The sequence below is a fragment of the Mus caroli genome, chromosome 16, assembly GCF_900094665.2.
Source record: "Mus caroli chromosome 16, CAROLI_EIJ_v1.1, whole genome shotgun sequence".
In the NCBI taxonomy this organism is placed as follows: Eukaryota; Metazoa; Chordata; class Mammalia; order Rodentia; family Muridae; genus Mus; species Mus caroli.
Window position 1 is genome coordinate 15,265,991 of NC_034585.1, and position 23,062 is coordinate 15,289,052.

A 23,062-nucleotide genomic window follows, 5' to 3' on the forward strand; every position below is an offset into this window, starting at 1 on the left:
AGATTGCCATGGAAGGTCAACGGATCCCCTCGGGGCAGGGTCAGCCAGCAGCTGCTAGAGATAAACTTTGCTTTTCTGCAGACTCAGGCCTTTCTGTCACACGATTAATAGGATCCTGTGCCATTTCCCCTGGGAAAGCAGAACAATAGCAGGGCAGGAGCAGGTGGCCTGCCTGGCAAGCCCCCTACCACCCCAGACTCCCTGGTCCTGGCCCTTTGCTGCACTCTGGCTATGCTGACCTCTTTCTGCTCCAAGGTCAGATCCGCTGGGAGCCCTGTCCCACCTCTAGGGTGATCTACTTAGTTTTAGTTTGTAGTGTTGGTGATGGAACTTGCTAAGCAGTGCTCTACCCCAGAGCTACATTGCCTAGCCCAAATGCATCTGTACACCAGCATCTTATACTCAGATTTCCAACTGCTCCTTGGGATCTTCTTCCTGGACTCCTGCTGCGATGCCACCTTTTCAGAGAACCCTCTGCTGGGTTTTGCCTTCCTACCTGGTGCTTTGTTGGCAGTTTGTTTATTAAGTGGCCTGTGCTGTGTGCTCTGGGGGAGACATTGTCCAGTGCACACACACACACACAAAATCCCCAAGGAAGGATCTGGGGTGGTCACTTGGGCCACCTTCAGTTTTGAGGAGGATCAAGGAAGCATTGCCAGCCCTGGCTGTCCTTTTCTGGAGTGGTTTTGGTCCCGCTGCATGCTGGAGAATACGGCATCTAAGGTTCCACTGGCAATTATGAATTTACCAAAGGTATGTGAACTTGCTCGGATCATTCTGGGTGCCAGGCTGGGGACAGTACCAAAATGGCGGATAGGAGGGCAGACAGAAGGAAGGGGAGCATGTCCTGTTGTTCGTAGCCCCAAATAGTTGAAAGCAGCAAGCTGCTTCTTGTCTGGGACAAATGTGTGTCCCAGAAGATCCCCTGTATTCTCGGGACACTAGTAGGAGAAAGCCAGCAGGCAAAAGCTATCCTGGCTTGGACCTTCTGGGGCCTGCGTGTAGAGAGATATTCTCAGATGTGTGCATCAGCACATCCTGCAGAACAGCAAGACAAGCCAGGAACAGTAGGAAGGTTCATTCCAAGGCCCAGGGAAGATGGATCTGGTTGAAGTATAAATTGTGTAAATATTCTCCTGGTCACTTACAGCCAGCTTAGTCTAGGCTGCTCCCAGGATCCAGTTCTTTGTCAGTGGGCAATGAGAGCCATAGAGGATTACAGGCCAGGGCCTGCAGGAGTAGCCTTGTTGGGTCATCTGAAGAGGGTTCACTAGTTGCTCCAGGAAGGTGCCTGGGAGCTTGAAGGGAGGGGGCTGGCAAAACAAAATTCTGCAGACTGGAGCAGGGGGAGCAGAATTTGAGTTTACATCCACTGAGCAGGAGAAGGGTCTGCAGAAAAGCACGGGTCTCTAGAAGATAGAAGGCAGCAGGAAATATATGATAGCTGGAAGAGGTACCAGGGAGGACAAGGAAGGGTGTGTATGTGAGGCTCTCCCTCTGTCTTCTAAGAACAGTTTGTTGTAGGGTGAAGTAGGCAATGACCTGGCCTCATAGACCTCTAGCTCAGAGCCATCTCCGGAAGGAAGCAGGAACCCATAAAGGGAGAGGTTTACCAAAATCTCCACATCTGTGGCTGGCCTCAACAATGTCATCCTTTCTCTATAGAGGCCCTGAGTTCTTTTGAGCAGAGGAAACCAACAAAACAAACCCCCCAAACAGAACAACAACAAGAACAGAAGACAACAAAGCCCAGCTGGAGTCCAGGGTTAGCTGGAAACAAAGGGAGCAGGGAGGAGTGTTCACTGGAAAGAGGCTGGCGCCCTAGTTTGGTTGTGGGCTGTGGGGCCTGGTGCCCCCACCTGAGCCTCAGGGACCCAGTGTGTCTAACCCAGTGGACCTTTCAAGAAATTGCTGGGCCATTGTGCAGAAGAATGCCCGGAAATCCCGCGGCTCCCTCCTCCACCGAGGATGGGGGCTCTTCCTCCTGGCCAGGAAACTCCAAGTTGGCTTCCGTAGGGTGGCCTGGGGGCTGGGGTGGCAAAGCACCACAACTATTTGTAGGATGGCATAGCCTTTCTATGTCCCATCGTGTCTCTGCTGTCCCAGGATTCCAGTATGCTGTGCTGGGATCACAGCCTATATGCTGGAGAAGACTGGACGTCGGAGAACCCTCAGGGATTGCGCAGCATCCCAGAGGAGAGCACAGGCCCTTGCACTGCTCACTTTGTGTCAGGCCAGTTCCAGGGAAGGAGTGAGAACTGTAGGCGGTGGTTAGGCAGGATCATGAATAAGGTTATAATTAAGGGCAAGCCCAACACAGCCTTGCCTAGCATCTCCGCTTGGTGTGCCAAGGGACAAACGGCGGGCGTAGAGGTTTGTTTCACCTGTGCACAGGGGCTCAGAGAACCTCCAGGTCAAGCGTCTGCAGAGAGGAGAGAGGAGTTGGAATGATCCGGGATGTAGCAGGTGGAGCTGGTGAGTGTAGGCTAGAGGTCATGCTGCTAACAGTGGAGACAGGGGCGCACAGATCTCCTGTGTACCTGCCAAGATCAGCCCCGACTAGGACAGAAATTGGTAGGGTCTCAGACTGCAGTTCTGCAGGGTGCGGTTCGGGTGAGCAGGACTAGTCCTGCTCGGCGTGGTTTCAGTAACTGTAGCTGTCAGGGGGTCCGCGATTGGCTGTGGGCCGAAGGTCTGCTCATGGATTGGTTGAGCTAACTCGGGGGGCTGCGCCCTGGGGGCAGAGTCCGCCCCCGAGACTTCAAATAGGACAACAGGTTACTTCAGAACCCAGTTGGTGTAGTTAAAACCTCCTCTTCTGCTCCAGGACTGGAGGCTCCAGAGCAGAGGCACCAGAATCAACTCCCAGCTCCCAGCCTAAGCAGCGCAGAGAGCACCCAGAGGCCCCAAGGGCCGTCGGGTGAGCATTCAGTCTTTAGCCATGGGGTCTGCAGCGTTGGAAATTCTGGGTCTGGTGCTGTGTCTAGTAGGATGGGTGGGCTTGATCCTGGCGTGTGGGCTGCCCATGTGGCAGGTGACTGCCTTCCTCGACCACAACATCGTGACGGCGCAGACGACTTGGAAGGGGCTGTGGATGTCGTGCGTGGTGCAGAGTACCGGGCACATGCAGTGCAAGGTGTATGAATCTGTGCTGGCGCTGAGTGCGGAGGTGCAGGCAGCTCGGGCACTCACCGTGGGCGCTGTGCTGCTGGCGCTGGTGGCACTCTTTGTTACCTTGACCGGCGCTCAGTGCACCACCTGCGTGGCCCCGGGCCCAGTTAAGGCACGGGTAGCACTCACGGGAGGAGCGCTTTACGCGGTGTGCGGGCTGTTGGCACTCGTGCCGCTCTGCTGGTTCGCCAACATCGTCGTCCGCGAGTTCTATGATCCGACGGTGCCGGTGTCACAGAAGTATGAGCTGGGCGCGGCGCTGTACATCGGCTGGGCGGCCTCCGCACTGCTCATGTGCGGTGGCGGCCTCGTGTGTTGCGGCGCCTGGGTCTGCATCGGGCGCCCTGAGTTCAGCTACCCGGTCAAGTACTCTGCGCCGCGGCGGCCCACAGCCAATGGCGATTACGACAAGAAGAACTATGTTTAAGGGCGGGAGGCATGGCGGGGCTCTTCCCGCAGCTAAGCCCGCGATGGGAAAGACCGATGCGGGAAGCCGTGTGTGGATGACGACCACCGCAGGGTTGCGCAGCGCAAGTCATGCTGGGTTCGGGCCAGACTTGCCCGCTCTCACAGAGTCCGTTGACCATCACTAGCCCGGCCTTGCTCAGAATAGACTACAGGCACTTTTAAGAACTTGACCGACCTTTTCTTCTATGAGCAGTTGGCCACAACGTGGGTGGAACTCTCAGATTTCATCGGTGAAGTAGGCACCAAACTGCCGCGAACAGTTCCTACTGAGATCCTGGGGGCATTAGATGCTGCCTTAATGTCCAGTGGCACCTGCTAACCTGAAAGGGCAGCTGGAGAAACCCCGCAGAGAGCACCCGGAGAAACCCCGGGGCTGCCATAGGGACGTGTTAAAAAGGGCATTTTCTTTGTTAGTGGAGAAGAACCTACTGAACCAAAGGACTTAGCCTGGACCTGGTCTCACTCCAGCACTCCCCCAAGGTGGGGGCCCTGTAGGTACCAGAGCCTTAGAGGGGTTGCCTTCCTCCTGGAAGCTTGGGGTTTGGGGGGTGGGCCGGGCAAGAATTTGCTCAGTAAATGGTTTGAACACTTTCAACTGTGTCCTGTCCTCTGTCCAGCCACTCCTTGTGCCCAGCTCCCTATTCATCTACCCACCCCTCCTCAAAGACTCCCTGCAGGGATTTCTTCAGTTTTCAACTCAGCCAAGTGCTGGAGTTAGGCTGGGATACAGGAGGGGAGGCAGAGCCCAGGAGAGGATCCAGCTGGAGTCTCACTCACATCATGGGAATGGCGACTTGGGTGATGGGAAGTGCTGAGAGTGGGTAGCTAGGTTGTTGGCTTCTCCCAGGAATACCTCCAACACTTTTACCCCCAGTGCTTGCTCAGCTCCAAGTATCAAGTGGCCACCGACAAGGGCACACAGCTAGACTAGGCACTTCCCTCATGTGTGGGAGCCACAGTGCATGGATGATGTGATGTGTTCAGTCTTTAGCTGACTGCAGTACATAACAGCTGCTATGGGAGAGGCACTTGCCCAGGGTAGCTGAGCCCATTGCAGCCCTTTGTCCTAGTCCTCTGGCTAGTGTGGCTCTAAACAGGGTCTAGGGTTTGTGTCCACCCTGCTGCTAATGCACCTATGTTCACAGAGAATTTTGGGTGTTACTATCCTGGGGGAAAAGAGGGTCCAGGACTTGGGAAAAGATCCCACGAGGGCAAAGCGAGTAAAGCCAACAGCCAAAGAAAGCTTAGTTTCTCTCTCTTTGGGCTAAAAGGCCAGAGTCAGGAATGCACAGTGGATACGGGAAAGGGCTGCAACGAGGCATACAAAGCCCAGTCAGAAGGAAGGCTTGGCATCTGCCACCAACCCTGGCTACATCCAGTACCCAGTCTTTCAGGCCTGGTTAGGTGCCTCAGGGTGGGGAAGGGGTTAAAACCTAAGGATGTGAGCTTAGAGAGACTCAGGGCAGATTCTGGAATTGGGGACAAAGAAGGCAAGGGTGGAACTTACAGGGAAGCTGACTTTCTAATGGCTGCTCAGGCCCCAATGAGACAGCCTCAGTGGAAGACCTCACTGAATCAAGATGAACTCAGTCCAGCAGGTGCATGTGCAGGAAGGATCAAGAGCAGCCCCAAGCTTGGGAACATGTGATCCTAGATCTGGCCCTGTGCCCTACCAGGCCAGTGTATGGTTATGCTGGCACACTTGGCTGGTGGTGTACCCTTTCCACAGAGGTCTTTACCCAGTATAGAGTATGGGAAGGCAGCTGCTTGCTCTGAGTTCTTCCAAATGGCCAGGGTGGCTATGTGAAGGCAGTTGGCTGGTGGCACTATAGGTGGTCCAGGGAGGAGGGCCAATCCTACCCACCTCCCACCTGCGGACCCCCCCCCCCGATTTCCTGAAGGGCAGCCTGGGCTTCTCACCACTGACTTAACACTATTCATCAGTACTTGGAATACTTAAAATGGCTTAGGCTACATAGTGAGAACGTGTCTCAAAGAACAAAACACTCTACAACAAAACCAAACTGGGCAAAGAGAGAAACCTTTGTGAATAACCCCTCCTTCTAGGACTGTGTGCCATCCTGCCTTCCTTAGGAGCTCAGATGCCCACAAGTGGGTATCTCTTTTTACCATGTCTGCTTTTCTAGTACCTATATCCCCTTCTTCACCATCCAACCTCTCTATACTTACCTGCTCCAGGGACAATGACAGTTGGCTCCACCACTCTAAGACCCTTGCTTCCCTGAAGGTGTTAAGAGGCCAGAGATCCACTACAGCTGAGATATTCTGAGTAGGGTGTGAGTAATGTTGACAGAGCCTGGGGACACTGTTTTGTTGACCCTACTCATCCATTAGCCCTCCTTGGTCTGAGGCCTTCCCCCTGATACTTTATTTGCAAAGCAATGTGACCTCTGTTTGCAGAGACAAGGCACCTAAAGAGATCCTTTATGGCAAGTTGAAGGCCATGATAGAAGGATGGCCAAGATGGCGATACTGCTAGAGTCAGGCAGGCAGAGTCAGGTCCTTGGCATTGCTGGGCAGTGGCCATCACAGGTGCTGGTTGTGAAGATCCTTAGTACTGAAGGGCCCAGCCTCTGCCCATTGCCATCAGGAGGCCAGGAGAGCAGATGGGGAGACCTTGTCCCAGGGTTGAACAGAGAAGCCTCTATGCCTCCTATGTAGCACAGAGGACACCGGAACAAGGTTTCCCTGGATCCCAAGAAGGCTCAGAGTGCTTCTAAGTTCCAATAAGATCACAGACCCAGAGGGGATAAAACATCCAACATTTTATTAAAAACCATATAGTCTCACATTTCAAATGTTATCTTACAGTTGAATAGTGGCCAGGAGATATAAATAAGGAAAAGGAGGTCACTTCTGGAGAAGTTGAATTCTGGAAGGAAAAAAAAAAAGGTTTCCTACAATTCATCCTTTCTCTCCATTTCAAACAAACTAGAGTGGGCCTTCCCATGGCCTGATGGGCTGCTGCTTCTGAGCAGCTTCAACAGAGGGTGAGGGTGAGTTTGGAGTAAAAGGTCATCCCATATCTATTGAAGTACTCACTGTCCTTCCACACTCCTTACTAAGTCTGACTGTCTATCTGCATGAAAAGTACCCAGACCCCCTTCACCTGGTTTCCTACAATTCCAGACCCTGGCTGACCACTTGTCCTGCCCGGGCAGCTTCATGGTTTCTATACAAGGGCCCCTTCCTTCCCTTGCCAGGCAGTCTCTTGCTTCCCCCATCATGTAACATCTTCTCCTTCCCCTCCCAGTTACACCCCTGCTTGGTAGCCAGACACACATAGCAGTGCTATTGGCAGTGCAGGAGAGATCTGCCTCCAGTCAGCCCTGGCCCGTATTGCTCCCCACAAGCTCAGTACACACTTGCCACTCGTGGGCTCCTTTTTTTGGAGTTAGACTAATTTAAAGTTAAACTTACCTGGCCCAAGTCACTGCTGACTACCTGCAAGTTTGACCAAGGATTTCCAGGTCCAGTCTAGACACTTTCCTTAATATGGCCCCTAGTGCTCATGCTATCTTGACAGAATGAAGTTCCTGAGCCACATGAGGCCAATCTGTTCCCCTATAGGTTGGGTTTAACATGGATAGAGCAGCCTCAGCCTGAAAGCTCCTTATATCAGAGGCTTGGAAAGTCTGCTCGGCCAGACGGAGGCTGAGATGTTCACAGAAGCATAGGAGAAAACTACTTCCACTTTCCAATGTGGCCCCTCAAAAAGAAGGATCATGTGGGAGAATAGTGAGGGCTTCATTAGGGAGGTGTTCTGAGCCACAATGGGCTGAGAGCCCATGCGGAACCAACAGCTTGCTTTCTTATTAAAGACTGAGTGCAGAAAAGCCCAGAGTGCCACTTCTGTGGGCCCCAGCCTGGGGCTTGTGGCTGTGGCTGTAAGAGACTCTGGGTGACCTCTGGGGCTGGTACTAGATAACCTGTATGTCACACATGATGCTCAGCCCATGGTGTGGGCATGAGAGAGAAAATCTGAGGTCATTTTGGGGAGGGTGGTGGTGGTGTCAAAGGTGCTTAATGAAATTAATTAATTAATTAATTAATCTTTCTCAAAAGCGCTCCATTGTGGCCTTGCTGGCATTCTTAGGTCAGACATTCCTGGGAAAAATCTCAAGACTGTGCTCTGACGGGAAACACAAGTAAACGCCTCTGTTGAGAGATACAAGAGCAGGAGTTGGGCCCGCGGACCTGGCCCGCCCATGCTTACCCTCAGGACAGCAGTGACACAAGAGCGTCCAGGAACTTGCTCCGGTCCTCAGCCTTCAGCTCAATTACTGAAATAATGAAAGGAAAACATCCCATGAGCAGGGAGGAGTGAGAAACAAGGCATGGTACGTGGCCTCCCCCTCCTCCCTCAGGCTGACAGCTCTCCTGGCATTCCACACTGTGGGCTCCTGGCAGGCCTGGAGGTTCTGCAGTGTTGGGTTTCATCTCTTTCCCACTGTACTCCTGTTTTAGATCTGTCGGCTCCACTGTGGAGAGTCCAGAGCCTTATCTTGCAAGGACTCCACAGCATGCAGGGGTAAATGATGTCAGGCAGCACAGGGAACACCAAGCAGGTGACAACCCTGACACAGACCTGGACAGGGACCGGCATTAATGCCTGTCCCCACAGTGGTGCAGGCCACATCGGCCCTGCTCTGTGGTGTACTTCAGCTTCAGTGTCTTCTGGAGAGGACCCAACACAAAATACTTGTGTTTGGAAGGGCAGGCAGGGTTAGGCAGGTATGGTAAAGCAAAGTCAGGTACTGAAGAGGGCTTGCTTGCCAAGAGTGGGGTGCTCCGTGCTGCTGGCCAGCTCCCTAGAGTACAAAGCCTTGCCCACCAGGCTTATACTGACCATACCTACTTCCACACTTCCTACCTCCAGTTCTCGACCCTCAGAGGAATCCAGGGAGCTTCTAGCCTAAACCCTCCCACTCGCATCACAGGCAGGAATCAGGAGCTGCTGTTCATGGTGGACCAACCCCACAATGCCATAGCTACAGCTGCCTGGCCCAAAGAAGCCTGCCTGAGACACTGCAGGCAACTTGAACACAGACAAGTTAGTGTTGGGGTATCAGAGCATGGTAATGTAAGAAATTCCCTTGCTGAGAGATGCAGATAAAATACTGAGGTAGCTGGGCATAGATAGTGGTGTCAGCACTCTGGAGGCAGAGGCAGAGGCAGAGGCAGAGGCAGGCAGATCTCTGTAAGTTTGAAGACAGCCTTGTTTGTTCTAGAGTTAAGTTCTAGGATAAACAAAGCTACATTACAGACCTTGTCTCAAAATAAAACAAACAAAACCAACCTATCCACAACCAACCACCACCACCACAACAAAACAAAACCAAACAAAACTAAAAAAAGAAACAGAGAGGGACTGGAGAGATGGCTCAGAATTTAAGAGCACTGACTGCTCTCCCAAAGGTCCTGAGTTCAAATCCCAGCAACCACTTGGTGGCTCACAACCACCTGTAGTGAGATCTGATGCCCTCTTCTGGTGCATCTGAAGACAACTACAATGTACTTATATATAATAAAAGAAGAAGTAGAAGAAACAGAGAGTTGTGTTCCCCAAGTTCCTTTGTTGAAACCCTAACTCTACTATCTGACACCTTGAGTCTGGAGTTTCAAACAGGTAAAATAAGGTGTTGAGGGTGTGTCCTACCCACAATACTAGGGGCCTTGTAAGAAGAGATCTGGGCATAGACATACATAGAGGAGTTTCAGAAAGAAGAAACTATGTAGCTAAGGACAGAGGCTGCCAGTCATACTGACACCTTGACTTCCAGTGCCAGACATGGCACTGAGAGGAATTAGCCTGTGGAAGTCACCAGGCTATTGTACTCTGCAGCCTAGGGAGCCACTGACAGCAGTGCATTGTCAAGTCAAGTCTGTTTTACCGTAAAATGTATCAGCGAGGGGCTGGAGAGTTGGCCCAGCAGTTAAAAGCACTTGTTACTCTTGTAGAGGATGGTCCAGGCTCAATTCCCAGCACTTAAACAGTGGCTCACAACCATCTACAATCCCATTTCCAGGAGATCCAACAGGCATGTTCATGGTGTACAGACACACATGCGGGCAAAACATTCATACACATAAAGTAAAATAAATAAAGCAAAAAAAAAAAAAAAAGATGTGAGCAAGAACAAGACGGGCCAGGTGTTGTGGTGCAGCCCTCTAACCCGAGCACTTGGCAGGCAGAGGCAGTTTCCATCTTGGTGTGCTCTAGCCAGCCTCATCTACACAGTGAGATCCCATCTCAAAAATAAGACAAGGACAGCCAGAGCTATAGAGACTTCACAAAATAAAAACAAACAAACAAAAACAATAATAGTCTTCCCCCAAACCCTCCAACAACCAAACCCCCAAAAACCAAAAAACCAAGACATCAAAGCCAGCCAACTAAACCAACAAAAAAAGACAGACCAGTTTGGTAGCCCCAAGCTTATAATCTCTGCACTTGGGAAGCACAGGCAGGAAAATTATAGGAACTAGGCTAGCTTGGGCTATATAGCCTGTGTCTCAAAAAAAAAAAGGTAAATCTGCTCAAGCATGAACCAAGTTGTGTGCTGCTCTCTCTGGTGGTCACCGGACTACGCCTTTCACTCTCTGACTCACCCAACAGTTGCAAAAACTGTCTCGCAGGGTAGAGTGCTGGAGCCCCAGGTAAGATTGCCTTCATGGTGCCAGCTTTGGGTTGCCACAGGCTGTGTTGTTTCCTTTTGTACATGATGGAGACTGGCTTGCCCAGTGAGCCCCTCAGGGCGGGAAATGATTTTAGAGCAGGGTAGTGAGGCTGCATGTAGGCCTATGCCTTCCCAGCAAGAGTTGTGAGAATTATAAAGGCAGCTTTGCCGAGGGCTGTTTTGGAAGGGCAAGGTGGACTGCTGGCTGGATACCTCCATCACCAGCTTGCCTCCCTCCAGGGCCAATGCTGGCCTGGAAGGTGTGAAGGCAGAAATGTGGCCACTGGGCAGAGACACTTACCTGAGAGGTCAAAGTAATTGTGTAGAGTCCGAGAGCTGGTGCTTTCTGCTGCCTTCTCAAACGCCCGACCAAAAAAGCTAAAGGCACAGAACAGACACATTGTGAGACAGACAACAGACCCTTCCCAATCTGGCCCCAGTGACACAGACACTGAAGGGCAAAAGCCACTTAGGCTCTGCAGAGTTGGTGGCCAATGTGCTGACACACCAGGGCCTTCAGCCTTGTTGTCCCAGGACATGGAAAAGCTGCTCACTTCTTTCTATCCGAGCTATCAGTCTCTGGAGGGATGCCCACCACAGTCACTGTGCCCTGTTCCACGCTCAGCGGGGCAGCCATCACCAGGGGCAGCAGCTTGCATCGTCGATTCTTTGTCTATGGAGACAGGAGCACTCTTGGTCACAGCATGGTCATTCTCAGCTTGCAGGGTGGAGCACACTGCTCAGCTCCTAGAAACTCTGATAGCATTAGGCCACCCCTAAAGCCTGCAGGGATGCAGTCACCAGAGGGTATGCTAAAATTCCAACTTGATATTTTGGCTCTCAGCATCCAATTATCTACTGGCTCAACCCTCTTCGCACCCCAGCCTTGCTTTTCTCCAATCACCACCTCCAGGTCTCTAGGAGCACCTCCCAACACTCCTGTCTGTTCTCCTTCCTCCCAGTGTATGCCTCTGTTTGAAACTGGGGACCTCCTGCAGTTAGGACAGAGGGGCTGAGGTTTCCCCCTCACACTATCATCGAAGTGACCAACTAACAGTCGTGGTTTACACAGGCCTGAGGTATAACCCAGCATGAGAAATGGGCACTTAGTGGGTGTTAAGTCAATGTCTGATAACTGACTGGACCTGTGAAGTGGCTGTCTTCTACAGATAAGGAAGAGAGGTGCAGAGGTCAGAAATTCTTTCTCACAACTGATACATGAGGTTGAGATCTGAATGAAGCCAACAGAATTGCAAAGTTCTAGTTTAGTCTGGTTCATCTTTTGACATTTTAATCATTCCTAGCAGGTGGTAGGGGATTGGTTCCAGGACCCCTGTGAACACCCAAATCCAAGAGTGTCATGTTTCTCATGAAGACACTATCACGTGTGTAAATTTTATATATAATTTTATATATAATTGCATACCCTCTTCTACACTGAATCATCTCTAGAGCACTTATATTACCCAACGCAATGCTGACACATCACTTCACTTGCATGTTTTGTTTTTTGCAGGTTTCTCAAAGGAATTCTTTTTGGTGCTGGGGATCATATATACTGCCAGGACCTCACACATATTAGGCAAGGTTCCAGTACTGAGCTATATATCCAATCTTCCTGAGATAGCTGTGATCAAAGACTGGCTGTGTCTGAGGAGGCAGAGCCCATGGAGACAGCATTAATTATCTTCAGAACGTTAACATCATTGTTTTACTGGTTGACTCATAGCCTGAGTAAATTTCAACTTCCTGATTCTCTTCATAAACCTCATCCTGAAATCACCACCAACTATCCTTTCTGCATCCATGCCTGAGAGAAGTCCTCTAGTAGCTGGGTTGGGGCCTGTCTAAATACCAACTGAGTTAGACTGTGTTCTAAAAAAAAGATATTAGGGCCACAAACCTACAGAGGCATTATCCAAATCCTTGTTAACTCCATCTTTTCTTGATTTGTCACAGATGACCCTAAGCCCCAGCCCCACAGCTTTCCAGGGCCCCTCCTACTTATCCAAGCAACATAACTAGTGAGTGCTAATTCTAGAGCTTGTAGGAAACTGGAAGGCTCCTAGAGGTGAGGTGAGGTAAAATATGGCCCCAAATATGGAGCATATCCAGTCTCACAGCTGCTGAACAGTGTGGGTAACCCTAGGCCACCCCTGACACGCGCTTAGCATGACGCCTGTCCTCTTGTACCCATGCCGTTGCCACCTCATCCCCACTCCATTCAAGTGCTCACCGAGTACACAAAGGACTTGAGCAGATGTCTGCTGAGCAGACTCAAGGATGCTGGCTTGGAAAACAGGGTGACATCTGGAGTGCCCTGGAAGGGGAAGACAGCTGATTAGAAGGGATTACTAGGGGGTGTGGCTTGGCACTGCCCGGGTAAGGAAGTCTAACCTCCATGAGTGAGCAGTAGAGAAAAGGGCCCTGGGATGTGACGAGGTTGGTACAGAGACAGCTGGCGATGGTCTGTTGTGTGGCTTGGAGGTGCTTCTTGGCGAGCTCTAGACCAAGGTATAGCTTGTCCAGGTTACTCCTGAAACAGGGCAGACACAGGGCTTATGTGATGCTTGTTGGGTACTCTTGTTAAAATGCCAAGGGCAAACAGACTGCTTGATTCCTGGTTCAAGAACGAGTTTAGGAGTAAAAATGTATCTTCTCTCCCCCTTGAGTTCCTCTTCACGTGAAAGGAAGGAACAATTTAAAAAAGTGTAACCCAGTGATGGAGCAAGAGAGTCATAAGACTCTAGGATCAAAAGACAGAAGGTACATGGGTATGATGGTACATACTTGTAATCCCGGCATTCAGGAAAATTGTGAATTTGAGGCTAGTCTGGGCTACAAAACAGGAATCTAGAGATCACATAAGGAGGACTCAAGAAGGTACTTGGAGGGTTCCAACAGGGTACCTGAGGCAATGGGTGGGGGAAATATAAAGACTTCCCGCATCCACTCAAAAGATAAGAGATGTGCCTCTCTGAATATTTTAAATGAAGACTCTAGAGAAGTAAGGCTGGCCTTCAAGCAAAGCATCTGTGCCCAGCAAGCTATACCCAGACATCCAGGGCTCAGTCAAGATTCCATGGCTTCCTAAACACAAAACACTAGATTATTTGAGAACCACTTATGGCTTGAAGAGGGGTGAGGGTGGGGTGGGGTTAGGGGAAGATCCCAGTAAAAACAGATGGTTAGAGATCAAATGAAACTTAAAATGACTCCATTATGTTCTGAGAGATTTGGGCAAACATTAACATTCCTATAACAAGAATAGGACACTAGGAAAAAAAGGTCAGAAAGCAGAAGTGTTGACAGAAATGAAAACTTCAGAAAGAAATAAATCATTTACTCAAATGTCAAAGGACAGAAAAGCTACCACAAGCTCCACGGAACAAATCCACGGAAAATGCAAAGCATAGGAAGACAGCAACGTAAGATTAGGAAGCACTGACATCGGGAGGGCTAATGAAACTATACGAAAAGCAACCGTGGAGCCGCAGAGTCTGAGGCCATGAACTGAAGCGACTGGACTTCAGACTCAGTACAACGGAGGACACAAGCTAGAGCAGATCTGAAAGCGTCTGTCTGTTAGTGGACAGAACTAGACATTTCCACACAAACAACAATCAGACCCAGGTGTGATGGCACATGCAACAGCCTTGGCACTCGGGAGGCTGAGGCAGGAGGATCATAAACCTTGATAGCAGCCTGAAAAAACGGACATAAATACATTTAAAAAATTAAAAACAAGAATAACCAAGAATTGAAAGGACTCCCACTTTTTATTAGCAGTGTTGGCTGCTGAAGGACAGGGCACAATGTAACCTACAGCCAACAGGGAACTGCCTTCAGCCTGAACTCTAGGAGCGAAACCACAGATCATTCAAGGGCAGAAAAAGGCACAGAGGGACACAGGATGCTCACTGTATGTGCTTCCTTCTCTCAAGGTGTTCTGAGAACTGTGCTCTAGGAAGACACATCTGTGGTGACAGGAGTGGTGACAGCGGGCCTCAGCAGCTGCAGGGCCAGACCAAGAGGCGACATATGGGGGCTCAGTCAGAGTGCTTGCCACACAAGTGCAAAGACTTAAATTCTATCCCTAGCACCCACGTAAAAAACCAGGTACAGTGGGCACATGCCTATAACCCGCGCACTGAGGAAGCAGAGACAGCAGGTCCTGTGGCTTGTGTGGCCAGCTGGCTGAATTGATGAGCTCAAGGTTCAGTGAGTGACCCTGTCTCAAAAACTAAGGTAGAGAACTTAAATAAAGAAGACATCCAACACTGGCCTCTGGCTGCCCACAAGTACTTGTTGAAAGAACTGGGGAGAAAATCGGCAGGAAACAGATCTGAAATAGGAAGCAACTAAATCCCATCTTCCAACTGAAGAGCTGGCTCACTGGTTAGGATGCTGTCTGCTCTTTCAGGGAACCCGAGTTTGACTCCCAGCATTCACATGGAGCTCATGGCTGTCCATAACTCAGTTCTAGGAAGCTGACAATCTCTTCTGACCTTCTCAGGCACCAAGCATGCATGTGCTGCACACAAAGACCTGCAGGCAAAACACTCATACACAAAACACAATTTTGAAAGATTTATAAAACAAAACCAAATGATCACTAAACCACACAACAACAAAACAGAGTACATAGATTACAGAAGCAAACACATATGTTCTAACTTGCAAGGAGGAGACACCAGTCCGTCATATTGCCCGCATCACTGTGGGTGCTGGGGATCAGTGATAGGCAGGGCAATTGGAAGTTGGATGCCAAGACCGAGGGAGCTTTGCCCTACTACTCAACAGCAGGTGAGTGTAAGGGGACAAAGCGAACTCCGTGGACCCATGTTACAGTTCAAGGGAACCTGGTAAGGAGTGTGGAGCCAGGGCAGTGGAGCGGCAGGAGTCATCCAGAGCTCCTGTTTACATTGCCCCTCACTGAGAACTGCTGACAGCGAGGCAAGAGGGCTGGAGGGAGCTGTAGGAAAAGGGAAGAAGGGGACTGAGAGTGGTCAGGAAGCACGGGCTTAGCATGTGCCAGACCCCAGGGTTTAACCCTTCACAGCAAACAAGAGGAAAGGAAGAGGCAGACAGGCAGGCAGGCAGGCAGGCAGGCAGGCAGGCAGGCAGGCAGGCAGACAGACAGACAGCATGCACTGGGACCACACTGCTGTCCTGGAGGACAGACTGGCACAGCAAGCAAGGAAATTCAGTACAGGGTATCCAGACGGGGAAGGAAGCATAACCGGTGCCATCCAGAGACTCTGGGATCTCATACATCTAAAAGCTTAGGGAATCCACAGAAAACCGCTAGAGCAATGAGTTCAGCAAGGCTGTGGGAAAGGACACATGATAAAGACAACAAAGATTGCTTGCATTTCTATGTAGCAGCTCTGAGAACACCAAAACTGAGCTTGAGAACACACCTGAACAGTTATGTAAAAGCTAACAAAAGAAGGGGCTGGTGAGGAGTGCTGCACCAGCCGGCGCCCGGAGTTCATCCCAGAATCACATCTAGGGGGAAGAGATCAGATCCACAGGATTGTCTGCTGATCTCCACACACACCTACCCCATCATGTACGTGTCTGTGTACATACACACAATAGTATTTTAAAATTGTAACAATAAGTATAAAGTTTATATGCTGTTAATAAGGCAATACTCAGCCAAGTGAAGTAGTGTATGCCTGTAATCCCAGTGCATGGGAGGCAGAGGCAGGAGGACCAGAAATTCAAGGTCATCCTTGGCTATGCATCAAATTCAAGGCTAGCCTGGGCTCCACGTGCTCCCAAAACAGAGTAATCTACCGATTGAAAACAGAAATGGATCTCTTCAGGGCCTGGTGAACTGCTGATCCCAAGATTAAATTCAAGTTACCTAGAAGAGCTAATCCTAGAAGAGAAAATTCAAAGAGTCACATTTCCTAGTTCAAATATGCTATAAAGCCACAGCAATCAAAACACACAGTGTAGTCCTGGCACAAGGCTCGTAACCTTTAGCTGGATGGAAGAGAGCTGGCAGGGTAGAGTGCATCTTTATGCTTATGACCAACTGATCCTTAATATAAGTATTAAACTAGTTCAATGGCAGGAGAAAAAGAATTTAAAGAGAGTGAAGTCGGAGGTCAGTGGGACGCTTACTGAGTTCAAGCCTGGGACCTGCGTGGTGGCAGGAAAGAACTTTCATGTTGTCCTGTGACCTCTGCACACAAATAAATGTAGGAATAAATTTTACAAAGAATAAAATTGTATACCTTCTTGTACTAACAACAAAAACCGATGTCCAAAGAGTCATCATACATCCAGTGTAAGAGCAAAAACTATGCTTAGAAGAAATAAGCAAGTGAAGTCTTTGTCATTTGGGTTTAGCAATGGTTTCTTAAGAACACCCAAGGCACAAGAAACAAAAGGAAAATTGGATGATGTGGACACCATCAAAATTAATACCTAACTTACAAGTGGGGATCTGAATAGACAGCTCTTCAAACAAGCTGCACAAATGGCCAGTCAGCACATGGAAAACCACTACACATCGTTAGCCATAGTGAGATACAAACCAAAAGCACAAGCTACCACTACATACTTCCATACACAGACCACACATGCTGGTAAAGACATGGAAAAACTGAGCCTTCAAACACTGCTGGTGGGACCTGGAGCTGCCACCATGGAAACTGCCTGGTCGTTCCCCAGGAGGTGACATCAAGAACACACATGACCCCACAATTCCACTCCAGCACAAAAAGTGAAAACACAACTACACAAAAGCTTGTACCCAACTGAGAAAGATGGTCAGAAGGTAGAAGAACCCATGTCTATTAGCTTACAAAATGGTACATAGAGTGTGGAATATTCATCCAATGGATCATGATCTATGATAAAGAGAAGTCCTTATACAAGCATAAACCAGTACACTAAGCTACAGAAGTCAGATGCAAGGAACCTTGAGCATCACTCATACAGATGCTAACAAGGGCAGTCTGCAGAGGCAGTTTTCAGTGCTAGAAGGGCTGAAAGGTGATGGCTAAGGGGTACAGAGCTTCTTCTAGGAAATGAAGGAACTTGAAGACTGCACAGTGCTGAGTGCTGGGCATGCTCTTCTTTGGGGGTACACGATATGTGTCTTCTATTTTCACCATACTGCCCAAACTGGTTATTTCTCAACTTTTGAGCCTCCTGCTTCTACCTCTTGAGTTACAGGGAGGAGTCACAACTTATGGCTGCATCCTGTCTGTCTGTCTGTCTTTTGGTTTTTCAAGACAAGGTTTCTCTGTGCAGCACTGGCTGTCCTGAAACTCCCTCTGTAGACCAGGCTGGCCTCAAACTCAGAGATCCACCTGCCTCTGCCTCCTGAGTGCTGGGATTAAAGATGTGCACCACCAAAGTTCTGCCCAGCCAAGAACTATATCTTAAAACTAAATATTTATGAGGGAGGAAGGAAGGGAGGGAGGGCAGACAGACAGACAGACAGACAGAACTGAGGGAACCCAGAAAGCAGGGTCCTATATTTTTTGACCTTGCGTAAGAATCAACAGAAAAAGCAGTTCTACTGAGTTCTACAGAGTTAGTAATCTGAATTAGCCTTTCTGTAAAGCCTATGTTTTAAATTAAATTAAATTAAAAATATTTATATAAACATTATAGTCTGGTCTCCACCAAATCATCAAAAACAGACAAATGAGAAGCTGGACATAGTTGTACATGCCTTTAATCCCAGAACTTGGGAGGCTGAAACAAGTGAATGTCTGTGACTTTGAGGCCAACCTGGTCTATCGACATAGCTAGTTCAAGGCTAACCAGGACTATGAGGAGATGATCACCTTTGACATACAAATATACCAGAAAGTCACAACTCCAAAACATCACAACTGGGAATGTCCAACTTCATGATTGAAAAACAAAAGGAGATTTTGAGATAAAGGAATTGAAAAATGAAGAACTGGAAGAAAACCAAGAGTGAAAACAATGTCTTAAGAGATTGAGAAGGCAGAGGGAGAAAAGGACAGTCACAAAGGGAATGAAAAGGACTCCAGGGCACTGAGGATGGTGGCACACATACATCACCAGTCCTAGCACTTGGGAGGCTCGGGAAAAAGGAGCATGAATTTGAGGCCAGACAGGGCTATGTATCGAAGGCATGTGAGGCCAGCCTGAGCTACAGGGACCTTATCTTAATAATAATAATGATAATAACAACAACAACAATAATAATAACTGGAGCCGGGCTAGCAGTTTAGAAACAGCTTGCTCAGTGGTAGGGATTCCAACCTTGTAGTTCCCATATGACAGACACTCTCAAGCATGTTTGTGATTGGTCTCTATGCAGGGTAAGGCTGAGGTCACAGAATGGCTACCCAGATCATACCCATTACCTGGAGAGGCTATCGAGAGCCTGGATGAAGTGGTCTGTCCCTGAGCCATCCTTCTCAGGACTCTCCATTAGAGACATGGTGGCAAAGACGACATCACTGGCCAGGAATTTATGCTTGAACCCAAACTGAATGCTGAAAGTCTGTACACGCATGTCCTTCATCCTGTCCAGGGAGGAAGCGATGTGCTTATTTATCACTCTCAACTTTACACAGCTCGTATGACCAGACCAGACTAAAAGATACCCTAAGTTACTCACATGTTCTCAAGAATGCTCACTGTGACCATCGCTTAAAGGATGAGGGAGGCCAAAACACCCACACATGCAGGCCCTGAAGCCAACTGCCCTGACCGTGGCTGCTTCAGCAATGAACATTACATAGCCATCAGGCCTAGGGTAGCGCAAAATTCTCATTTATGTTGTAATGTCAGCCTGCCAGGCAGGAGCAGGCAGGTACTGGGCTTCAGTGGCACCTGAAGACCTGGTAGGAAAGAGTGTGCCCGCCTCCGGCCCCTGTGCCTCATTTCTGATTCCAGTCTATCTGTCTACATCATAGTGCCAGAATGTAAAGACCCTAAGCATGCCAGATGTGGTGGCACACACCTTTAATCCCAGTATTCAGGAAGCAGAGGCAAGCAGACTTTCTGTGAGTTCGAGGCCTGGTCTACAAGGTCTATATAGTGAGTTCTACTATAGCCAGGATCCTTTCTCAAAACAAAAACAAAAACAAAAAACGAAAAACAAGAAAAACAACAACAACAAAAAAAAACCTAAACGTAAGGGTCTTTTTACTATTTTCATGAACTCACTGTGTGAATGTATGTGTCTGTGTGTACATATGTCCAAAGAGGCCAGAAACGGGTATAGGATACTCTGGAGATGGAGTTACAAGCAATTATGGGCCAATAGACATGGAGCTGGGGGTGGGAGGGTGTCTGTCCTCTGGAAGGGCAGTATGCACTTTTCTTTTTAAATTAATTAATTTATTCTTATTTTATGTGCATTGGTGCTTTGCCTGCGTGTACATTTGTGTGAGAGTCAGAGCCCCTGGAACTGGAGTCACAGACAGTTGTGAGAGGCCATGTAGATTGAACCTGGATACTCTAGAAGAGCAGTCAGTGCTCTTAACTGCTGAGCCATCTTTCCAGCCCAAGAAAGTGCATTTTTTTTCTGGTTTTTTGAGACAGGGTTTCCCCTGTGTCCTAGAACTCACTCTGTAGCCCAGACTGGCCTTGAACTCACAAAGATCCATGTGCCCTTGCTTCACAGGCTGGGATTAAAGGCATGTGCCATTACTGCCCAGCAAGAAAGTACATCTGTAATCCAAAGAAAACCCAACATTTCCTTCGGTTAGGTTTGACTCAGTCCCAGTGGTCTGTACATCTTTGGGGCCAGCTCTTACTCTTGCATCAGTGCAGGTGGATGGTTAAAGGGAAGCTCTTTTTCTAAGTGTAGTCCATGCTGGGCATGATGGATGACACCTTTCATTCCCAGCAGAGGCCAGCCTGGGCTAGACTGAGGCTCCAGGATGGCCAGGGTTACACAGAAACCCTATCCGGAAAAAAGGAAAAGGAAAAGGAAAACAAAAACATAATCTAGAAAAGCATTTACCCAAATTTATTTGCAGATTCTTCAATCATTTCTCGCAGATTCCCCTTCAAGGAAACGTCCATGGACTGAAATTTCTGCTTGACTTGCTTCAGGGGAAGCCTGGAGGGAGCAAGCTGTATGAATGAGACAAGACACTGACAGCAGAGAAGAGGCCTGCTGTGGGGTCCCTGTGCATGCCCACCAGGGGTGTCCTGACAGGTGCACTCAGACTATATGCTAGGACATGGAGGAGGGACTGTACTTTACACCCAAGTAAGTCACGTCAGAGTGGGCTGCTTTGCGACAGCAGGGTGAAGACAGGGTAAGGGGCTACAGGCAAGGCAGTTACTTACCCCATGTCTGCAAGGAACTCCTGGAGTCGTTTCTGCCCATGCACAGACCAGAGCTTAAACCTGGCTGCTGTGTAGCTGGTGTTGTACAGACTTTCATGGAGGGACCAGTGCTGATACAGTACCAGGCAGAGGCTAGGTTCAAGGTCAAGGAACACACGTGGTGCCCACTGCCTACTACCTACCTGGAGCTGACAGTGGCCTACAACCTTGGGTTGGTATGGACCCACCCAGAATTATTAGTGGACATCCCTATTTGTGGGACTCTCTTTTGTTGGGGCCTGCCTGAGTGCAGTAGACCTCAGAGCTCTGACTCATGCAGGGAGCAGCTGAAGTTAAGCCATTTTCTCCCTTTGACAGACCAACATGCATATATCCCCTTGAGTCCTGTCTCAGGCCTCTCCTCCAGGACCAGATAGACTCTGCAGTCTTGCTGATGCCTTGCCACCGCTCCACTGGACACTTGGTGCTTTTTGTCCCCATCAGTGCCTCTCCTTCCCAACGTCTAGGGCCCAGGGACTGCAGTCTACTTTGCTTCAGCTCTCAGGAGTCTGCGGCATGACTCAGACATTGTCTGTGGCCAGAAAATAGACCACAATCACACTGGCATAGGAGGGCATGGGTGGCTCTATCACCATAGTAACGAAACAGAAAGCATCTGCTGAGCAACATGCTAACAGCCACGAGTACTGCCTAAACCCCAAGGGGCTGAGCTGCAAAGATACTCATACTCGAAGGAGATCCGGGTGCAGTCTACAGAGAGCATGTTCTCCTCCGCCTCGTTTCGGTGGTTATGACGGGACACATGACGCTGCAGGATGCCGACATCAGTCACGTACTTCATTCTGTAAGAAAGCATGGTTGGCTGAACCAGCTCCCTCCCCAGCTGTTCCTGAAGGAGGGTTGAAGAAGCTTGTTCAGGTATAAAGCTAGAGACCGAGTTGGGCAGGGTGCTCTCTGGCCAGGCTATGCCCCATCTTTAGGTACTGAGATACCTTTGGAAAACAGCATGCAGGGGGCTGGCCAGGTGTCTAGCTCACACAGTCAATTAGACCCTGGAACAATAATCCACATACAGAGTCCAGACTAGCACACATATTGCCAGCAAGTGCAGATGTGGTAGGCAGGTCCTGATCCAGGTCTCAGTGGGCCACCAACTGGGATGGTAACAAGAAGATCTCCCCTGAGGCCAAGAGCAGGATATGGTCCCCATGTTACATGTACTGTCATTTCTAGATTTTATGTCACCTGTACGCCTGCCCTGTGCCATCTTTTTAAACAATAAATTTATTTTTTTTAATTGTTTGTGTCCATGTGTGGGTGGGTGCCTGGAGGTCAGAGGTATCAGAAGCCTTGTAGCTGGACTCATAGGAGGTTGTAAGCCTTTCAGCACGGGTGCTGAACTAAGAACTGAACACGAGTCCTCCATAAGAGCACAGACGCTCTTGCTCTTAAACTATCTCACCCACACCCCAATCCATCCAGAGAAGGGACTGAGGCCCAGCAAGGCTGGAGGCTGGATCAATGTGGCGATCCGGGCAACAGAAGTCTGACCAGAGCTTGAGTTTTCAGTTTTAAAACTTCTGACCACGCAGAGGGCCTAATACATCGTGGGGCCTTCTACAGACGCACAAGGATTGAGGTGAAAAGTGGACGGCAGTGAGTAATGACCCTCCTGTGGGCTCAGGCCTGGCCTTTTCACTCTCTTACAAGTCCTACTTGATAACCACAAGACATTGGACTGCGTCCCAGTCCCAAGGGAAACAATGAGAGCCTATGTTTGCCTGTTCAAAGCTCGGCCTCCTTCCCAGTTCACAGAGTCCACAGAAGAGGAGCCTGCCACACTCAGAGAATCCGACTCTGCTCCTTGCCAACCCTCTTGTAAGTCTCTTGTTTTGTGATCAAACTCATCCCCCCTGACAGGAGCCCTAGGCCTTCTTCTCCTTCCTTCCTTCCCTACATGCATCCATCTCTCTCCCCTAACCTCCAGTGTGCATAGGCTACATCTCAGTACCTGTCTCTAGGCCACGGCTGCTGCTGCTGCTGGCTCCACCCAGTGGACTTCTCAGGCTGTAAGGAGGCCAAGCTAGGCCATAAGCAAAGGTCCTAAGGCTAAGAGCCCAGGCAAGAAGAGCCACCCCTCCTCCTTCTCGGTAAGACTTCTCACTGATACTGCTTCCCATGTCCTTGTGCTGACTCAGGGGCTGCCACATGCACAGAGCACAGAGCTACCCTCAAACGGAGGCCATCACTTACTGAGTGATCTTGTCATGCACCCACTGGTCTGTCAGTCCAACAATGGCCCACCTGGAAGGAAAGCAGATGATGGGGTAAAGCTACAAGGTGCCTGGACTTGGTAAGTTATGTATCCTGGAGCCAAGTGACTTGATGGACAGTCCAGGAGTGTCCTGTTA

General features: G+C 49.4%; 2 protein-coding genes across 2 annotated transcripts in view; one reads left to right on the forward strand and one right to left on the reverse strand.

Annotated features, from left to right (window-relative positions):
- The first annotated feature begins 2,798 nt into the window (after positions 1–2,798).
- Cldn5 (claudin 5) lies at positions 2,799–4,234 on the forward strand. The gene has a single exon (XM_021185097.1). The coding sequence runs from the start codon at positions 2,942–2,944 to the stop codon at positions 3,596–3,598; it is 657 nt and encodes a 218-aa protein (XP_021040756.1). The 5' UTR covers positions 2,799–2,941; the 3' UTR covers positions 3,599–4,234.
- A 2,171-nt stretch (positions 4,235–6,405) lies between these two features.
- Positions 6,406–23,062, reverse strand: part of Cdc45 (cell division cycle 45) — a 30,795-nt gene continuing 14,138 nt past the window's right edge. The window contains exons 9-19 of the mRNA XM_021184566.2: positions 22,905–22,955; positions 21,374–21,493; positions 20,652–20,783; positions 20,320–20,418; positions 18,710–18,871; positions 12,738–12,876; positions 12,577–12,660; positions 10,895–11,013; positions 10,642–10,718; positions 7,877–7,943; positions 6,406–6,532 (exon numbers count right to left, since the gene is read on the reverse strand). Coding sequence (XP_021040225.1) covers positions 7,879–7,943; positions 10,642–10,718; positions 10,895–11,013; positions 12,577–12,660; positions 12,738–12,876; positions 18,710–18,871; positions 20,320–20,418; positions 20,652–20,783; positions 21,374–21,493; positions 22,905–22,955 — 1,048 coding nt within the window. The 3' untranslated portion in view covers positions 6,406–6,532; positions 7,877–7,878. The remainder of the gene's footprint in view (positions 6,533–7,876; positions 7,944–10,641; positions 10,719–10,894; positions 11,014–12,576; positions 12,661–12,737; positions 12,877–18,709; positions 18,872–20,319; positions 20,419–20,651; positions 20,784–21,373; positions 21,494–22,904; positions 22,956–23,062) is intronic.

What these genes read in the sequence shown, in the direction of transcription:
- Cldn5 (XM_021185097.1), top strand. Translation starts at nt 2,942, where the DNA reads ATGGGGTCTGCAGCGTTGGAAATTCTGGGTCTGGTGCTGTGTCTAGTA.